This window comes from Syngnathus acus, chromosome 2, assembly GCF_901709675.1.
Source record: "Syngnathus acus chromosome 2, fSynAcu1.2, whole genome shotgun sequence".
Classification (NCBI taxonomy): Eukaryota; Metazoa; Chordata; class Actinopteri; order Syngnathiformes; family Syngnathidae; genus Syngnathus; species Syngnathus acus.
The window spans coordinates 13015795-13034257 of NC_051088.1; the positions used below are offsets into that span (position 1 = coordinate 13015795).

Genomic DNA, 18463 nt, shown 5'->3' on the forward strand with positions numbered 1-18463 from the left:
ACTGCCTGCTGGAAAAAAATACTCCAGCTATTTCCATCGCCATTAGGGGCGAGGTCTTAACAAACACGGGTCTTCGACATGAGTCATTAGCATCCAAAGTCTGAAATAGCAAAACACATTACAATCATCAACTGTCCTAAAAAGGCTCTATTGTCATGTGGATGATAATGTTTAATCTTCTGAAGCCCAAACATACAATGTTGACGAGTTTACCATATTTTGATTGAGAGAACTGAATGATTACTGCATCGGAGAACACCGGTCAAAGGCTAAACGTGATTGCACATGAAACACACACAACAAGCTTTCCCACGTAAATACGTGCATGCATATAAAGTTGTCATAGCTTTGCGGTCAAAAGCCAGCTCAGCGTGTATTTCTACACAATTCTTAATATGATCTGCAAGCGCCACAGTGACCACAGAGTTGCCAAACAAAATAAGCCGACACAGTGAGAACACTTCCCAGACAACCAAACATACTTCTCATTGCCACTGAATCGCACCTTTGCTATACCAGCAGGAAGTGGAAAGTGTTGAGCAATTCCTGCTGCGACAGCACATTTTGTATTAAAATTTAAATCAGTGTCGGATGCATTTAAGTACCGTAGACATTCTCTTTCTGGGCTGAGGGCGACTTTCAAGCTGACATGTCAAAACGGTTTGTTGTTTAAAAGGCTGTTACACTAAATTATTGTCTTGGGATGCTGCCCCTGTAATCACACAGAAATATCTCAAATCAACAGCAAGCAAATGTTAAACAGTCTTCAATGAATCTAACATGAGTTTTTGGACAACACCTTTTTGCATGAAACCACCTGTGCTAACCACTGCTCTGCCAAATATTAAGCAATCATTTGAAAATATCTAGCTCGACCACAGTACTCATGGCACTCGACTGAGAGGAAATGCCCACTGCACCACCCAGCATCTGTTCCAGGGCAGGATAGCGGTCAGGGGAGCGCCTGCGAGTCCGCTGACAGCCAAAGTGTCCCTGTGCACATGAGCCCAGCCCAGCACAAGTCAACGTGTCGTGCCCACATGACCCAAAAAGGGTGTCGTCGGGACTGGGCGGCTAAGGGAAGAGGAGATAAGGGCGAGGAACTGGAGAGTGGTGAGTATCGGCCTCGTCGTCATTCGTCTTTTGTTGGGACAAAAGGTCGCTATGTACTCATTGAGTGTCTTTTCACGTCATTTTGAAAATGTCACTTGGCTGCTAAAAGGCTGCATCGGCAGTCTCGGCTAATGAACGAATCTGGCTTAAATGAGGCATTCAAGTTTAAAATAATAATTTTGGAATAATAGTCTTGAATGGAGCCTGAAATTGCCAAGTCATACAAGATCCAGGGGCCCACGCCAATTAGTGCACAAGGAGAAGACTGTTATGGTGTACACTGACCAGACTAATAAAGGCTTCAATTTCCTCCCTAATGGCTCCAGTCTTTCCGCTTTCAGCAGCACCACACTATAGCACGCGTAGCCATGCTAGTGTACTCAGTCTGGAAGAGTTATACTGTAATGCTGAGTTGAGTTTTGTCAGGATTCGGGTTGACAACGCTTTCTTATTGATGTCTCTGAGTGACACGGCGACATATTGAATTGCATTTGACGCAGGATGGCCAAAGTAGCTAGCTAGTTGCTAAGCTCATCTCTTAGCAGTCACATTGTTAACTTTAACGTTGAAGGGATTAAGACAATATTTGTAAACGGATATCTGACCAAAGCTTGATCTTTACAAATACTTCTTCTACACATGGCTCCTCTAATGATAAGACACCAGATGAGCATGTTGTTGTTCACCACTCAAACCAAGTTGTCAAATAATTCAATGAATATTTTCCATTCTTCAAGTGATTTATTTAACCTTTATGATCAACTAAGGCAATTGAGAACAGCTTCTCTTCTTGAAAGCCACACTTCAAGCACACAAAAAGATAAGAAGAATAAAACTGGCAACGGTCTAAAGTGCAAAACAAGAGATCACAAGGAACGGTTTTCTGTCTTGCAATTCACCATGTATGGAAGTCGTTGCAAGCATGCGTGCACAGGTACCAAGATTCAATTTTACAAGGATGTAATAAAAGTTCCCCCCTGATGGGAGTATAGCAGGAACGGACTCTCCGATCAAACACCCCCAAAGCAGGATATATTCGTTCAAACAGTCTGGAAGGTTGCGCACTTACAGAACTGTAACAGCCATAAAAACACATTTCACACACATGCGTGCACTCACACTTTGTCCTGCAGGAAAAACTCATTAACCATCCGGTTAGGTTACTATACCCTCCCCAGTCTCTGTCCTTTATAAGCAGGGCACAAGTACAAAGACTGCAACGGGAGCGGCGGGTTTAGAAATGGGACACAATTAGAGGCCTCTCCCTCTCTATTTATGAGGGCTTATCAGATGCTAAATATGATTTCGTTTGACAGGAGATTTGTACTGTTTGGGAACGTGTGTTTGCGTGTGATTCCTTGCAGCTACTTCTGTCGGATGCCAAAGTCCCATTCAAAGACAACATACATGCTTCAATGGAGACAAGAGGGCTCCTAACACTTTCTGACTGAGTGCCCACAACAGATGAGAATGCAAAAGGCGCATGCACGCAAAGGACACACAATGCTGGGAAAAGCAGCACTTGTGCCTTCTTACTGTTCGATCGACATGTTAGAAACGCTTAACGGCGTCTGGAGTCGAAGAAGATGGCTGCAAAGGATGCTGCTCTGTTACTATATATTCACTTCATTTTTAATGCCGATACCTCAACTTTTAAAGCCTCAGGAAATTCCGACATCTCTAAAAGGAGGACTCAAATTCAGTTGATCTAGGGTCACCATGGCCACAAAAAAACTACAATGTTACAAGCCAACGTCGTGGCAGCCCAATGAAGCTGTACAACTACATCCCACTTCAGTGTTGTTTGCTTTAAAGCTTGCATGTTAGTGCATACTTCACTGTGTGCAGCCCGGTCCACATCACCACCGGCAACTCTGACCAAAATGGCTTCTTCCTCTTGACTCAGCCAAGTAATGAGGAGGCAAAAAAGCCACTGGAATGATGTTCATGAGCTCAAAATTACAGGGAGTGGACAAAATAATAAAAATAAACACCTTCACAATCATGTAAGTGAAGCTATTTCATACTGTGCTCCCACTTCCACAGACATCATATATTTAGGTAGCTGTGGGTTGTACACATCTCATCCTTTGGTTCTCCCTAAAAGTCAACCTGTCCAGTCTCCGAAAACAGTGAGGTGATAGATGACGCAATACTTTTTTTACTACTTCTCAGCGGTTCGCAGACTTTGCTTTTCACACACAGCTACTGTGAGAATCTTTGTCCGTTGCCTTGACAACAACACCGTCACAGAACATGAGCATAGTAAATACAGTGTTTATGGAGGGATAGACTTGATTGGCTTATGGTCTATATTTGTTTAAAAGCTACAGCCTCACTTCGACGTTGTACTTGCTGTGCTGTGTGAGTGACCTTTTAGTGTTGAATAAATAATAATGTACTCATGCTAGTATTTCAAACGTTCAGTCAGAAAACATTGTGTGGTCTGTTTTTTCAAGTCGTTTTAAACCTGGTGCTTTCCGATTGCTCCGGTTCAAACGATGCCACTTTAAATAGCGCAAGAAACTCAGTCCCGACAAGAACCCAGATATTCCAAGGTCGCACTTTAATTACATCTAAATAAATCCATCTAATGGACTTGATCACGTTGAAACATGAGAGGCCTGTCACTGCACTGATGATAGCTACAATCTGAGAGGATCAGCCCAATCTTACCAGTGAAGCTTGCTATCATGTTATGCGGCCACAGCTGCTCAGCACCGGGGTTCTACTACAAAATGTATGTCAAGCGGGCCCCGCGGACGCTCAGCCTATTGATTTGGGTCAAAAGGTCAGCGATTAGACCGAGCAGTCATCGTCTCTAGGCAATGCCATAGCGACTGCCACACACTCCGCCTCGAGCAGAGCTCGCACAGCTGCTGCCGGTCGTCATGGAAACATTCACAGTCCCCACTCCTTCAGCAGATTCCCCGTGAAATTATAATGCGAGGCTAGAAATAGATAAGATATGACACAGTTACAGGTCAGGCGGCTCTACGAATAATACAAGGAAAATGGTCTCCCTGTTTTATTGTGACAAGGCACGACGAGGCAAAGAAAGAAAATCGTGGCACCAATCACCTTTCACACCAATTCTCAGCACACTTCACTTGAACGAGGAGTGCCAGAGGGCTCAAAGCTCAATTACCCAGTGTGGCATGGACGAAAGAGGAAATACAACCAACTGTGCCACCTAGAAATTTCCTGAAAAAAAACAGAGCCCGAAAATAGCCCCAACGTGCATCCTTAATAAAACATGCAGACTGGCATGTATATTTCAGAGGGCGGCGGTGGGAATTATTCTGCATTCGCCCGACTGTGTGGAGCTCACACACCCAAACCAGACGCTCAGAGACATGCATTGTGTCGGGGCATAACCACCTGCCACATACAGACAGAAACAGCCATAAAGTGTCTGAGCTTAATCTAATGTTCACAACAGCGTTTGCTCACATGCAAAAAATGAAGACCGAGGGGTTATGCTCACCAGATAAATAAACTCAAAAATCTGTCTTGGATGTTTCTTCTGTAGATCCACCAGTCATCTGATGCAGGCATAAAGACCAAAACTCCAATCCAGTCCAGCACGGCGACGGGGCCACGAGGAGCCTGGATGCTTGTGTAGCCTTCACACTCAAGAGAGCATAGTGAGCTACTGCCACTTCTCCTGTGCCCTCATTGACTCACTCTAAGCACCACGCTTCCTGTCTCTCTCGCTCTCGTTGTATGTCTCCTCCTCTTTCCCCTCCTCCTAGCAGCACCCTCTACAAATGCACCGAGCCAGCCCAGGAAAACTTGCACTCCTGTCCTCCAGTTGGCTCTCCCCTTCCTGATCCCAGCACCATTCAAAGTAAAAGGACCAAACAATGCCTGAGCCACCGCCACTCTGAAAGGAAACCCAGGAGCAGTTCTCAGTCGGCAATAATGCCTCCTAACTGTCACCATGGAAACTAATGACGGGCCTGGGCTGACGGGAGGAGGGAGGTTGAGAAGGGGGAGATGGTGATGGAGGTCAGAGTGAAGTGAGAGAAGTGCTTGAATGAAAGATGGGGGAAGTGTGTGTTTGGATCAGTGAGCACATTTGTTGCACCAGGGTGTCACGTCTGACGAATTATTTCAAACACATTTTAATAACAAGTGTATACAAAATTAAAACTTGAAAAAGTCCAACTCATTTCTTATTCATACTGTAAAAAGATACATTCCATGCTTTTTTTCTTTCTCTATGTGACCGTTCACATAAAATGAAACATGGTTGTGTTAATTGGATGCTTTATAAATTACTTATGAATTTTAGAGCTTGTGTGTCTGCTTGTTTCTCTTTTCAAATGGGGTCTAAATAATAAAGGTTTCGGGATCCCGGGGGGTCCTAGTGTTGGAGGAGTCTCCCCTGGGAGTACATCCGTGCGTCTGTGTGGCTTCCCCCCATCAACAGAGATCACCCAGGCTGCACCGTCCCGCTACTTATGCACATATAATTACAAGCGGCCTGTTTGCTCCATGTGCCCCCCCCCCCCAACCCCCCACCCCATTTAACTCAATAGCCCGGGTAATGTCAGGTCGAAAAAAGCGGTTGCTTGAAACCTGTGTTGAACTGCTCCAGGCGAATGCCACTGGTAACCATAGCAACCGTGCTAGAAAAAAAATCCATAATACGTTACAAGTACGTTTCACACAGGAATGTCTGCTCGGGAGCCTCTGATTGATTGCGCCCACGTTAGCATCTCTTAGCTACACCTCAAAATGAACATTATGCATACAGGGGAACAGGTGCTGCTCACCATGGCCATATCAGCACCTGCTGAGGTGAAATATTCTCACATGAAGGAAATACGTCAAATCTGTGCCACAGCCTCTCCCTGTTTAGCCCTGTCAAATAAGCAAACCCGAGTCTGTGTGGTTATCTAATGAAGCATGGTGCTCATGGCCCTTCTTTACACTGACAAGCGGAATGCAAGCTGTGCTTTAGAAAGGAATGTCTAACCTCTCACCACCGTGTTACCTTATGTAAGGTCGCTCACGTCGTACATTCAATTCTTCCGTGCCAGACATTTCCGAGGTTGGAATAAGAACAATGAACCCAATGACTTGACAATGAGAAGAAAAGTCCACACCATATAAGAGCAATCAAGTCAATAGAGAAGAAAGTCAACACTGTTCTGGCACCAAGGGTCAAGCCTTAAACAAGAGTCAACATTTTCTGCCCAACTAGATGCAATTGGAACCAGCTCAACCATTTGAATGTAAACGGAAGCACGCTTTATAAGCCAAGTCATAAGAATGCTCATGTTCATCAAAGACAGCCTTAGAAACGGTACTCAAGATGGGTCACTTATTATCGGATTGCCGAGTGAATGACTTTGGCAAAAACTGGCTTGCTAGGCAGGCTGCCATTATGTAACGTACTTCATTTGCTTTCTACTTGTTCATAAACACAATAGTCATCCGAGTTCTTTTTTCACAAAAGGTATGTTCCGTGTCTTTTCCAAGTATATGGCAATTAAAAAAAGTTTGTGTTGATATTCTTATTCAACAACGCTGCCACCACCATGAAAGAACACAGACAAATATCTTTTGGCTTAGTAATGTGCAGTCGAATCTCTTCTGAAGGTCTAACAGCAGCGAGACACAACATCCCATTGGAACAGGCAAGAGGTCACGCAAACTACTGTTACTATGGTTACCGACACATTCATTCTCACTGAGCAGTTTGAGACACTAAGGCGTGCTTACGGCATTGAAGATCTTTAAGATTTCTTTACGAGAGGACAAGTGTTTGCATACAGTTGACATTAAAACCACAATGTGCCTTCCGAGAGACACCTTGACACAATTTCATTTCAAAACACTCAGAACCTTAAAAAGAAAATCGGAGCCGTCTTCAATTGTACTAACAAGCCCGCTATCTCCCCTCTCTCCCATGGGAGTCAAAGCTCCTCTTTAAAGAAGCAGCCATTAATATTTCACCCACCAGAGAATCCTTTAATTCATTATTAATACATGCAGCATGGGCAAGGTCTTACAAAAAGGTTGGAACCTTGCATGAATCTACAGTCGGTCACTGGAGAATGACATTGACTAGATTTGGAAATTAAATGTGTTTATATTCCCAAATCAGCCCCATACTGGTTATAGACGAACTATTATACACTGGCGGAGCTAGGGTTTTTTCCTTGGGCGTGGGGGCCATGGGGTGGCCAAGCATATCTTACGGGGTCGTCTAATGGGCTTCATGGGCTATTATCCTCACACACAGATGTGATTCCATACATGAGAAACGCCATCACAACATAAAATATTATAACTGATGTCTCGACAAAAATGTGTTGATGAAAGTAGTCATCTCTCTAATGAAGGTGTGACCATGTTTGTGTGTGTAAGAGAGAGAGAGAGCACGTGCATGCACATGAGCAGGCGTCCAGTAACAGTGAGCTTGGTCATCTGATGAGCTGCAGGCTCATCTCCGCCTGCAGCGCCCAGATGGCCTGTGATTACGCACGGATCAGCAAAGATTAGTCTGCGGCGGAGGGAAATAGAAACGTGGAGAGGAGAAATAAATAGTTCCAATGAGGTGAAAGTTAGAAAGACGTTAAATGGTTTTCAGTTCAAGTTGTTCAAGGTCAAAGAAACACAACAAGGCCGGCTTGCTTTGTCTAAACTCACAACGCAAGGGAAAGCGTGGACGTATTTTAGTCAACAAAATATAATAAAATTACAAACAAAATTCAGTCATAAATTCAAATAAAAAGAAAAATGAACAGTCACCTGGGAGTTGTGGTCCTTTGACCATGTGTCGCCAAGAAGCAACACTAAAAAAACTAAAACGAACACTCAAATGTTTTCAAAAGTAGCTAATGTTATGTTACCATCAGAGTTCATTCAAGGTCAATAACGTTCGCCAGATGTTCGCCTGTACTTCTCCTGTCGCAAGGTAATTTTGAACATGTTCAGAATTTCCCTGCTACAAGAAAAATCACTAAAATGCCAGGCGGACATTTTATGAAGATTTGCGACCTTGAACGAACCTTGACAAACTGATGGGAACGTTGCTGTCGAAAACGAATAAACCCTTAACTTAAACCAAGCAAAATAAATAGATAAATAAATAAAACTCATAAAAACTATCAAACCTGGTCAGAACACTAATTACAACTAAGAACATTTAAGAAAATAAACAAACATCCAAACTAAGTTTTCCAAGGCGTAACGAGCCATTGATTGTGAAACCGCCACATACTGAACAGCATGAGTGCGTGTTTTTCACAAGAAAGACCAAAGCAAATTAGTCAGCACCAGCCAATGAGACATGATGGATCATGCAGGACAAATCAAGTCCACCCAAAGAAGAGAGGAAGATGGCCACGCCGATTAACCCGTTTTTTTTTTTATTATTCTATTTTAACCTCCCTTCAGGATCATATGGCACACGAAGTGCTCGTTACTGACACGGGGTCTCACTAAAAGAGAGGAGGAAAAAGCTAAAAGCCTGAAATAACTGAGGAAGATAATCCACAGCGGGACAGATAGGAAGAGGATCCATCTGTGTGGATGTAGCTCTCATCTCCTCATTAGGCTCAGGGTCTTATGACTGTCCAGCGATGAGAGCTAGCTGTGGCGGGTGCAATATGGTGTGGAGAGGGGTGGAGGGGAACTGCCAAAATTAATACGACACTCGGGATCGAGCAGCAATCTGAGATGTTAGTACGCAAGATTCTTTTCTACAGCACAACGTTCTGATGAATGAATGAAGCCAGTGAGTGATGCATGCCGCCAAAAAAGCTACACCATTATTTCATATGCTGAGTAGCACTAATATCAATTTTATGTTTTTATTTATTTATTTATTTTATTGCTACACCATTATTTTATTTGGCTATGTATTTTTTTTTCATATGCTGAGTAGCACTAATATAATAAAAAATTATTGTGAGGCCTACTCAGCTTGAATCACCTTGATATAGTTTTTGTGCTTTTCTCGATATATCAGGTCATCCAGAATTTAAAACGTCTCGAGCCTACCTAACCACTGCTGATTGCTCATTGGTGGAGCATATTCTGCTCCACAATCTCCAATTTGCTGCAGCAGTCCATTCTGATCTCCAGTCGCCTCTCAAATAAACGTGTCTCCTTCAGTGACCCTGAGCCCCAGACTTTCAAATAAATGCAGGGGATCACCATCTCGTTTCAGAGAGTTTGCGTGATCCAGAGCAAACGGATATGGAGATTTGGCATGCTCGTATTAATGTGAACATCCCTTTTTATATGATACGAGAGCTTTGGCTCTGCCTGAATAAACCCAGCAGAATGAAAGAAAAGACTCAGAACGCCACAGACTGATTCGCATCGCCGATATCTTAAAACAGCTTTCATCATTTCGTCAGGGTTGGGGGGGCGGGGGTAATATATCAATGAAGATTTACTGCCCTCTGCTGGCGTAACAGCAACACTACACACAGTGGACATTTTATTTTTTTATAAGGGTGATCTGTAAAAATCACATATAAAACAAGGATTGGGGCTGTTAAAGGTGAGAAAAGCCTGACTGACACAATAAAAAGTATAAGATGACTATATTGGTTTGATCCCAGCACACAAAGCTGCTAACAAACCAATGACAGACATTCTGTCGAAAATGCATAGAAGACGCAGAGAGAGTAAAAGAAAAGCCAGGGGAGAAAGCATGGAGGACTCAACACAGGCTTGTCTTTGTTAACCACAAAAAGTCACCCTGGGACAACATTTACATTTACAACATGCTTTATGGTCACATCAGGTAAGTGAATGAGGGTGTGTGATGATTAGGACACACAACAAGCGAGGAGGGTGGGAGGAGGGGGCTCTAAATTTAGCTGGAAGGATTTAAAAAAAAAAAAACTAAGAGTATGCACGATTTAGGCCTATCTTTTGGTCATTTTCCAGTGAGTCCTACTGACTTTTAGATGGACTTCCTACATTCCAAGCAGGAAAATAAACATCCGGACATTTGAGACAAGTATTTACTTTTTATTTTGGTGTGCTGGTAAGGACACCTCAATTCTGTGCAAAACCGTAACGCCATTATTTGATATTGAGCATTCGCGATCATTACTCTGCTATTTAAATCCGTACACAAATGGAAATAAAAGTCTGGGAGTGGAAAGTTTGTAAGGTGGCCACACATGACGTGTGTGACCAGTGCTTGAATACACAATATCCCAGAGCCTGGATAAAAAAAATCTATTTTCTATCTAGCCAAATCGTATGATACCATTATGAAATTAGCTGGACAACAATAAGAACTTCATTCACCAATCAATAGAAAAATCGGACATGCGTAGAAGACTCCTCCGCCTGAACAAACAAACCAGCGTCCAAAATTAAGCTCAAATGCCAATACCGCTTCCCATCTGCTACCTTACAAGTGACCTCGACCTGAACACATCCACCCCCCACGCCCCAAATCCCACGGGCCCCGCCCCCCCCCTCCCTCCCAGTATACAGGAAGCCTGTTTCCACAGAGACGGACGGCTCTTCTGATGATCGGAGGAAAAACACAATGCCTTCAGTGTGCTTAAAGGAGCTGCACTCATAAAACGTGCACGCGCATTCAAACTCATGCACACACAAAGGCAGAGAAATAGGAATGGAACATGCTTTTACTATTAGGACTGTTTTTTTTCCATATGACTTTCCCAGGAAAATCCCCCTCATCTGGGAAAGGTTCAATCCAGACAGACAGACACATTGGAGACAGATATGTGAAATGAAGACAAATTGACGCATTTGATCGAGACACACTTTTGTAGTGAGCTGCTCCTATTTTCATTTCATTCAATTTCCACCCAAACCCTCAGAATGAAAAACACGCTGATACTGTCACCAAAAGATGATATTGATTGAGACACTTTCACTCCAAGACTGGCACACGAGTCCTTTACTGAGTGACACAGTCCGTCTGTCTTCAACAGTTGGTACCATTTAGGAAAACTAGGTCACTTCCTTCTTCTGTGTGTATGTGTGAGCCTCTCCTCGACCCTCCAATAAGCTAACGAGACCTCCAGTATAAACATATTGTGCTACTCTGAGCAGAAACGTCCTCAAACCAAACAAGTCTCTTCTCCTCAATTGCTCCAAGTATGCATGAGTCAAGGTTCTGTGGGTGCCGAAGCGCCACTGACGCCGGAATATCTGGTGTCACACGTGATTGCTTTTTGAATACTGCAGCTTCGCCGCTATAAACTTTGAAACAATTTGTCAGACGTGTGGAAAGAGAAGGCCAAAGCTGTGAAAATGAGATAGTTGCATCACGACCGCATTCGCAGTCGAGGTCACTTCAGTCCCGGAGAAACAAGAGGAAAAACATACATATGGTATCGTGTTGCTACTTTTGCACCTACCACTGCCCCGTTTCGTTTGCCAAAGATTCCTTAAGATACACTAAAAAAAAGGAGTAGTAACCTCACATTTTTCTCCATTTTCACATCCTCGAAGTGCCTTTGCCTGATTAGTTTCACACAGATCTAATCGGCTGGATCAGATATTTTGCTTTTTATGCAAAATTAGTGATCGGTTGTGATGTCATAATTTGCTGATCGTTCAATGACATCATTGACAGGATCTGCAAAATACAGTAAAACGTTCCTACAAATACAATCGCATTCATTTTAGGGACGTTCTGTGCTGCCATTGTTGCTAATTGTTTCTGCAACATAAATAGTCGGATTTTTTTTTTCCAATAATTTTTGCCAGAGGTTGTTGAGTTTCCCTACCCCATCTTCTATGTATTGAATAAGTATCAAATCTTATTTTTCTCAACGCGTTTCAATGGGTGTACGATTTCGGCTATTTATGGACTGGGCCAATGCGGTAAATAAACAAGTTGTTGGAATTTCGAATATCAAATGACGATTAACGACTGCAGTTGATTTGATTGATGAGTCCTGTCAATATTTACTGCGGTCTGCTGACATTTTAAAAGATCAGCGGTAAATGTAATTAAAATCCATTAAGACATAAAACATTTTAAGACCGTGCATACCATATTTACTTTTTTATCGCACAGTTTATCCATCAGTTAAAGGCCTCATTATCCTCGCATGACAGAGTGTGACTGGAGGGCATCGCTCTTCATTAGGAGGGAAAACCGGTTACCTCCATAACCGTACACCCAGCCCAGCCCGGCATCAAATATTATTTAAAACGTGACTGAATAAATAATCAGGCAGGTCAACCATGTTATTGCCTTGCTGTTGCTCTGCAATGCAACTGGAAACAAACCTGTCACAGATTTATGTCAACCGGTGAGTCAGGAAAGAACCAGTCCAACAGGCATGTTTCCCCTCTCTATCAACACATCATTAAGTACTTGTACACCTGTTAATGTTGCATTATGCTACCTGAAAGCTCTGCCGATCAACTGACTTGAGACTGCTTAAGTTGCAAAAAGTACCTGATGGTATATTTGAGGCTGCAGCGGGCATACATTTTTCATTATTTATGGTAAAAAGCATTTATGATACTCGATATGTCATTCATTCATTCATTCATTCATTCATTCATTCATCATCTGCCTGTTAATATTGCATACTTCAATTATGATTACAGTAGGGCTGTCACGAACGAATATTTTTAGAATCGATTATTCCATCGATTAATCGGATAAAATTGTATTTTGCGTGAAACCAAAATTTCAAATTTACTGTATAACCAATTATTGTTATTTGCTATTGTTTAGTTACAAAGAAATTTAAAAAAAACTTTCAATTAAACGATTCATGAATGACTACAAACATTGAATAATTACTGTGAAGAGGACAATTTTAAATTAAAAAAATTCTCTTAACGATTACCTGATTAATAAAAATGAATGGTTGATTCATTTGATAATTGATTAGTTGTTGATTCATCGATGAATTGTTGACACCTCTAAATTTCAGGATATTTATTTTTGACCTTGTACATATTTGTATCGCCATATATCATTTGTTGCATTAAATTACAAGATATGTTTTCTTGGGCGGCACCTTGAGTATCCCTTAAAACACCTCTCAATGTAATGCACTAAATTGTTTTTTTTTTTTTGTCTGTACCGTGTACTAATAGTTTTTAAGACCTGATTCACAGCCAGTACTTTCAGAAGTAGTCAAGTCTAATAACCCGTAAATCTGATTTGTGGTTGATGTACCTTGAGAAAACGTAGAGTCAGAGTCATTTACCACTTGAACAACTTTTAACACACTTTGACAACTCACCAAATTGGGTCAAGAACCTCAGATGGGAACACATCCAAATCAATCAGAAGGATAAAGAAAAATGTCCAGTCAGAGAAGTGAGCCACCACAATGTAGGGCACTTTTCCCACATACACACTTGCAATAGCTACAGTGGCGCCTTGACTTTGCAGCAGCAGCCGCAGCAACATCCACACATGACCACCATTAGGAAAATCAATGTGACACTCAGGCAAGCGTGGAACGCGCCTTAAGATTCTGGATGGCCTGCAAAGTGACTCATGCTGTCTCATTCATGTACCGTGATTGACAGACAGATAGCCAAGTGATGAGTGTGAGTGCACACTACAATAGAAAGACCTCTTTATTTATATAGCGCTTTCACAACAGCTTTCGCCCGTAACAAAGGGCTTTACAAAAACATAAAAATAAACAGAAATGATCACGTAAAACATTGGCAATAATACAAACCCAGCGTGTGAGTTGTCTGCTACAGCTTAAGTCTGAATAGTAAACAATTAGCGTCCATTGACGAACAGAGAGACTAAAAGAGGGTGGATGGTTTAGTTTTCCTGTCCCATATAGATTTGCTTCAACTTGTGATTGGTTCAAAATTGGTCTTGATGACAGTTACGTTCAATGTGAAATGTAAAAATAGATGATCGGAGTCTCATATCATGTGGAGCTAGCGATCATCAAGATATCATCAAGCATCTGACTAGATTCCAACGTGTAATTAATTTAAATGGAATGAAAGCGCAAGCCACAGTTAGTAGTGAGAAAAATCTCAACATATATTCAATGTGACTGTTTTCTGTTTTATTGATTTACTGATGTCCTAAAAAACCATAGAAGATTATTAAAAAAAAAAAAGCAAACTGTACAGTATGTCAAGCTTGGGGGAAATGAAATAAGCAAAGCACAGAAAGAAAAGTAGTTCAGCTTGTCATTATTTCCACACTCATTTCAGGCTCCATGAACCTGCCAGGAGTGAGAGAAATAACGTTTGAAAGCAAAGTGCACCACAGCAGTTTAGCTTTGGAGTTCCCGAGATAATCTATGACCGTATCGCTATAATTGAGATCAACCTTCAAGGGCAAAGCGGTTTGTCCGTTACATCCAAAACAGGCTCGTCGGATCAACAGGCGAAAGTGCGGTCGCTCATCCGTGAGGATTTAAAATCAAGAACCAGAGGGTCACGGTTCAAGTTCTGACAAATGTGAAAATGGCTCAATATTGGAGAGATGCTAGTCCGCTTTCTGGCTACTGTTGAGGTGCCCTTGAGCAAGGCATTCGCCCCACAATGTCAATGGCAACGACTTTTGACATTAAAAGATTAAAGATTAAAGTCCCAATGATCGTCACACACACACCTGGGTGTGGTGAAATTTGTCCTCTGCATTTAACCCATCCCCGTGTGATTTTAATCCATCCCCTGGGGGAGAGGGGAGCAGTGAGCAGCAGCGGCGCCGCGCTCGGGAATCAGTTGGTGATCTAACCCCCCAATTCCAACCCTTTAATGCTGAGTGCCAAGCAGGGAGGCAATGGGTCCCATTTTTATAGTCTTTGGTATGACCCGGCCGGGGTTTGAACCCACAACCTTCCAGTCTCAGGGCGGACACTCTACCACTAGGCCACTGAGCTGGCACATCAAGAGCCGTGTGCAATGATTCTCTTTTGTTAAACCTCACACGCCTCCACACTGGTGAAGTTAATCCGCTGTTTCTACCTTGGAAAATCACACACACACACACACACCCCTCACCCCCATCCCAAGCAGTATATTACACACAGAACCGCAGGCACTGTTAAGGTGAGAAAGTTTTGATGACTTTAAATACTAAAAAAGAATGCAGTATTGAATTTACAGCAATGAAGTGGTTGGGGCCCAAAGTAATAATTTTTGACGTAACTTGAAAATCCTTGGCGGTGTCCCAGCATAGTACAGCAAGCTGACAAAAAAAAAAAAAAAAAGATGGAACAAGAGATTCAGGGTCGACAATATTCTCACCGTCCTGTTCATTTTCCTCTCGCTCAGTGTTTATCTCCCAAAGAGAGATGTTTACATTGGCTTGGTTAAACACAGACAGGCTTCGCATAGCTTTTGTTAATAATAAATAACTTAAAGAGCAAGCCGGGACATCTATCATCATCAAATATTTGCAAAATGTTTAAACAGATATGCATTCGCTTAGAAATACAATCATTAAATTGGTCGTGTTTTTTACGCTAGACAATTTTTTGTCACCGGCGCAGAATATGCAACATTCCTTTTTTTTTTATATATATACATATATATCAACTCAGAATTCATCATGTGACATGGCGCCTATCGATCACAGCCACTCACGGGAATGCAAATTGTCAAGTCTTCCGAATGTTTTCAATTCAAGCTGTAAATACTGGAGTTCCCCTTTCCGATATATATTACATTTGCTAAACGTAGCGTGTTTGCCATCATGGTTGACTATGCAGGAACTGATTGTGATTTTGCAAAGAAACAGGAGTCATATTACTTAGTTGCTAGTTAGGGGGGGGGTATTAGTCTGACGCGTGTTACGAGCCACATTGGTCACGACCTCAACTACACGACTACATTTGGAACGGAAGTAGTGACCCCTGCTTTGTGACACTTCCTCTAGGCATCCTCCAACCCCATGACACACACCAATGCAGAGTAAGCCCTGATGCATGAATGACTCCACTTTTAAACACCGCTATCAGCAAGCAAAATTCAGCCCAAATGTGCTCCAAATTTTTTGTCATGTCAGCTCTCCGGCATCAACGACTCGATTACGATGTGGAGTCGATAAAATCCCGCAGCTGTCCCGCTGACAGCTGGTAACAACAACACAAACACCCCACTCCCCCCAAGCACCCTCCAAAAAAGCGTTTCAGAGCGTGTAACAGGAGCCGCGAGACTGAATGAGAATGAAAACTTTGGAGAAGGGACTTTTCAACACCAATGCGCATTCGCAAGATTCGCTTACTTACCAGTTGCTGAAAGTCCCTGCATGTTGTATAAAGTTGTTCGCCGGTCGTATCCTTTCCGAGGAGAAAGTGGAGCGTCCAACTCGGACAAGCGTCTCGTCTTCACGAACCCCTCCTCGTATTCCTGTTGCCGATTCAAAAATAAATATTAATAATAAAATAAGAACGCTCCACACGCTATGGACCCGTCATGACTCCCGAGTTGATAAAAGAGATTTTAAGCGGGTCATCGTGTTTATTTTTTTCTGTAAAAACGCCGTGGTCCTGCGTGGCTCCTTCCTCCTCCCTCTCCACATAAAGACTTTGCCCTATCCTCCCTTCTGCTGGAAAAATGAAAATGCGCGCTACCGGCGCCAAGCGCGCTCACGCCAAAACTCATTCATCGAGTTCGACTTGGAAGTTTTGTATCAAGTCCCACAAAACACCCTGACAAAATTATAGTCTAGTGTGTGTACTTTTTTTTAATATATATATACCTCAAGGGTGATATTAAAATTCCAATATTCACTTACCTGAACTCATGTAATGTTCAGCACTCAGCAACAATGATTACAACCCCCCAAAAATTGTGAGAAAACCTACTTTCCGTTCAGAATCAGCAACTTACAGTAAAAATGAATAAAAATAACCCCACAAATGTGATACGAGCAAGGCCAATTTTGTGTATTCATATAGGCCAATATTGAGCACTCACTGTACATTAGAAAAGTGAAATATGGATGACTCAAAGCTAATGACAGGTCTGTCTTGATAATTTCAGAAGCAGCCATTTCTGAGGAAAGTCATGAATGGTTACAGGCTTCATGCGTGCCTTGTGCTGCTTTCCAATCATTTGATCGAGTCATTGCCTTTATGAGTCATAAACAAGTGACAGTGTAGGCCATGCACATCATAGGATAAATGGAAAGTAGTTGGCGTACTATTCAGTTCAGTGGCAATTTAATGATGGCCATAATGACCTGCATACAAAATAAGGCGCTCACCAGTGGATTATAAGACCACAAATGTAGATTAAATAGATTCATTTTTAAACTTTTAGGTTTATTTCCAAAGGACAAGTGAGAACCTAATAGATATCTACTCCTGCACAACAGACCTCTTAAGACAGAATCTTGTTGTCTTTAAGAAAATGTGAATGGCATGAAGGCCCAGTCGGCGCCATTTAGTGACACTGATACTCTAATTGGCAAGCCATGACTCCCATTTTTGCAAACTCAAGAGTACAGTTGTAAATGAACTCCAGTTGTGTCTCTGCGAAGTCTGAAAAACTATCTTCACAGTTCAGCCTGCTTACAGGTAAATGTGGGAGTATTTCTGTGTTATTTTCAAATTACCTTGTATGTTGGATTTGTCTTTTTACTGGTTTCATCAAAAGATAAATCCTTGAATCCCAATGTATTCATCTTTGTAGCTTCTAATCTCATAGAAATGGATTTTGGATGTAAAGAGAATGACTCGTCAATTCATGGAGTTCAAGTGAAGTCGTAATAAAGCTGCAAGTCATCAACTCAGCGCCTCGAGTCAACTTGAGTCCAAGTCATATGACAAGTGTGCCCAACCACTGATGACATTTATCATCATGATGATTTACAGCAAGTCAACCAAGGCCATACAAACAGCCCCCCCCCCATTGCCTTGAGGGGAACCTCTATACTAAAATCTACAGGCAAGAGACGGAGCTAACTACATTTAAGGCAATCAAACCTGTGCAAACCCCACAACTGATGGGCAGGTTGCTTTTCCACAATTCAAATCCTTTATAATGCTAATCATCACCCACACTGATTTGATACGCTTGTCAGGATTGTTTCTCATTGAGAGGTGTAAAGAAGCCTCCTACTGTTTGAATCAAATTTAACACTACTGTGGGGGGTTTGGTTTGTAATGAACATTCACAGTGGTAAATGTACCGCAAACCTCTTTAACAATTATGGTTTACTGCACAGATAGTTTATTTTTTGTGGCATGTTGTGTCAAGTCATCATCTTCGAAGTGACTGCACAGTCAAATATGTGCAGTGGGGATAAAACTCAAGTGAGTCGGCGTTGAATCACATCATGAGGCCAAGCTCAAAGCCCCATTTGCTTATTCCTGCTCCAGTGGGTTCTCTTCTGAAAATGTGCATGTCCCACGTGAGAGTGTATCCTCCT

General features: G+C 42.2%; 1 protein-coding gene across 1 annotated transcript in view; it reads right to left on the reverse strand.

The window, feature by feature from the left end:
• Positions 1-16631, reverse strand: part of fgd (faciogenital dysplasia) — a 30463-nt gene extending 13832 nt beyond the window's left edge. The window contains exon 1 of the mRNA XM_037273471.1: positions 16317-16631. Coding sequence (XP_037129366.1) covers positions 16317-16338 — 22 coding nt within the window. The 5' untranslated portion in view covers positions 16339-16631. The remainder of the gene's footprint in view (positions 1-16316) is intronic.
• Positions 16632-18463: the final 1832 nt, after the last annotated feature.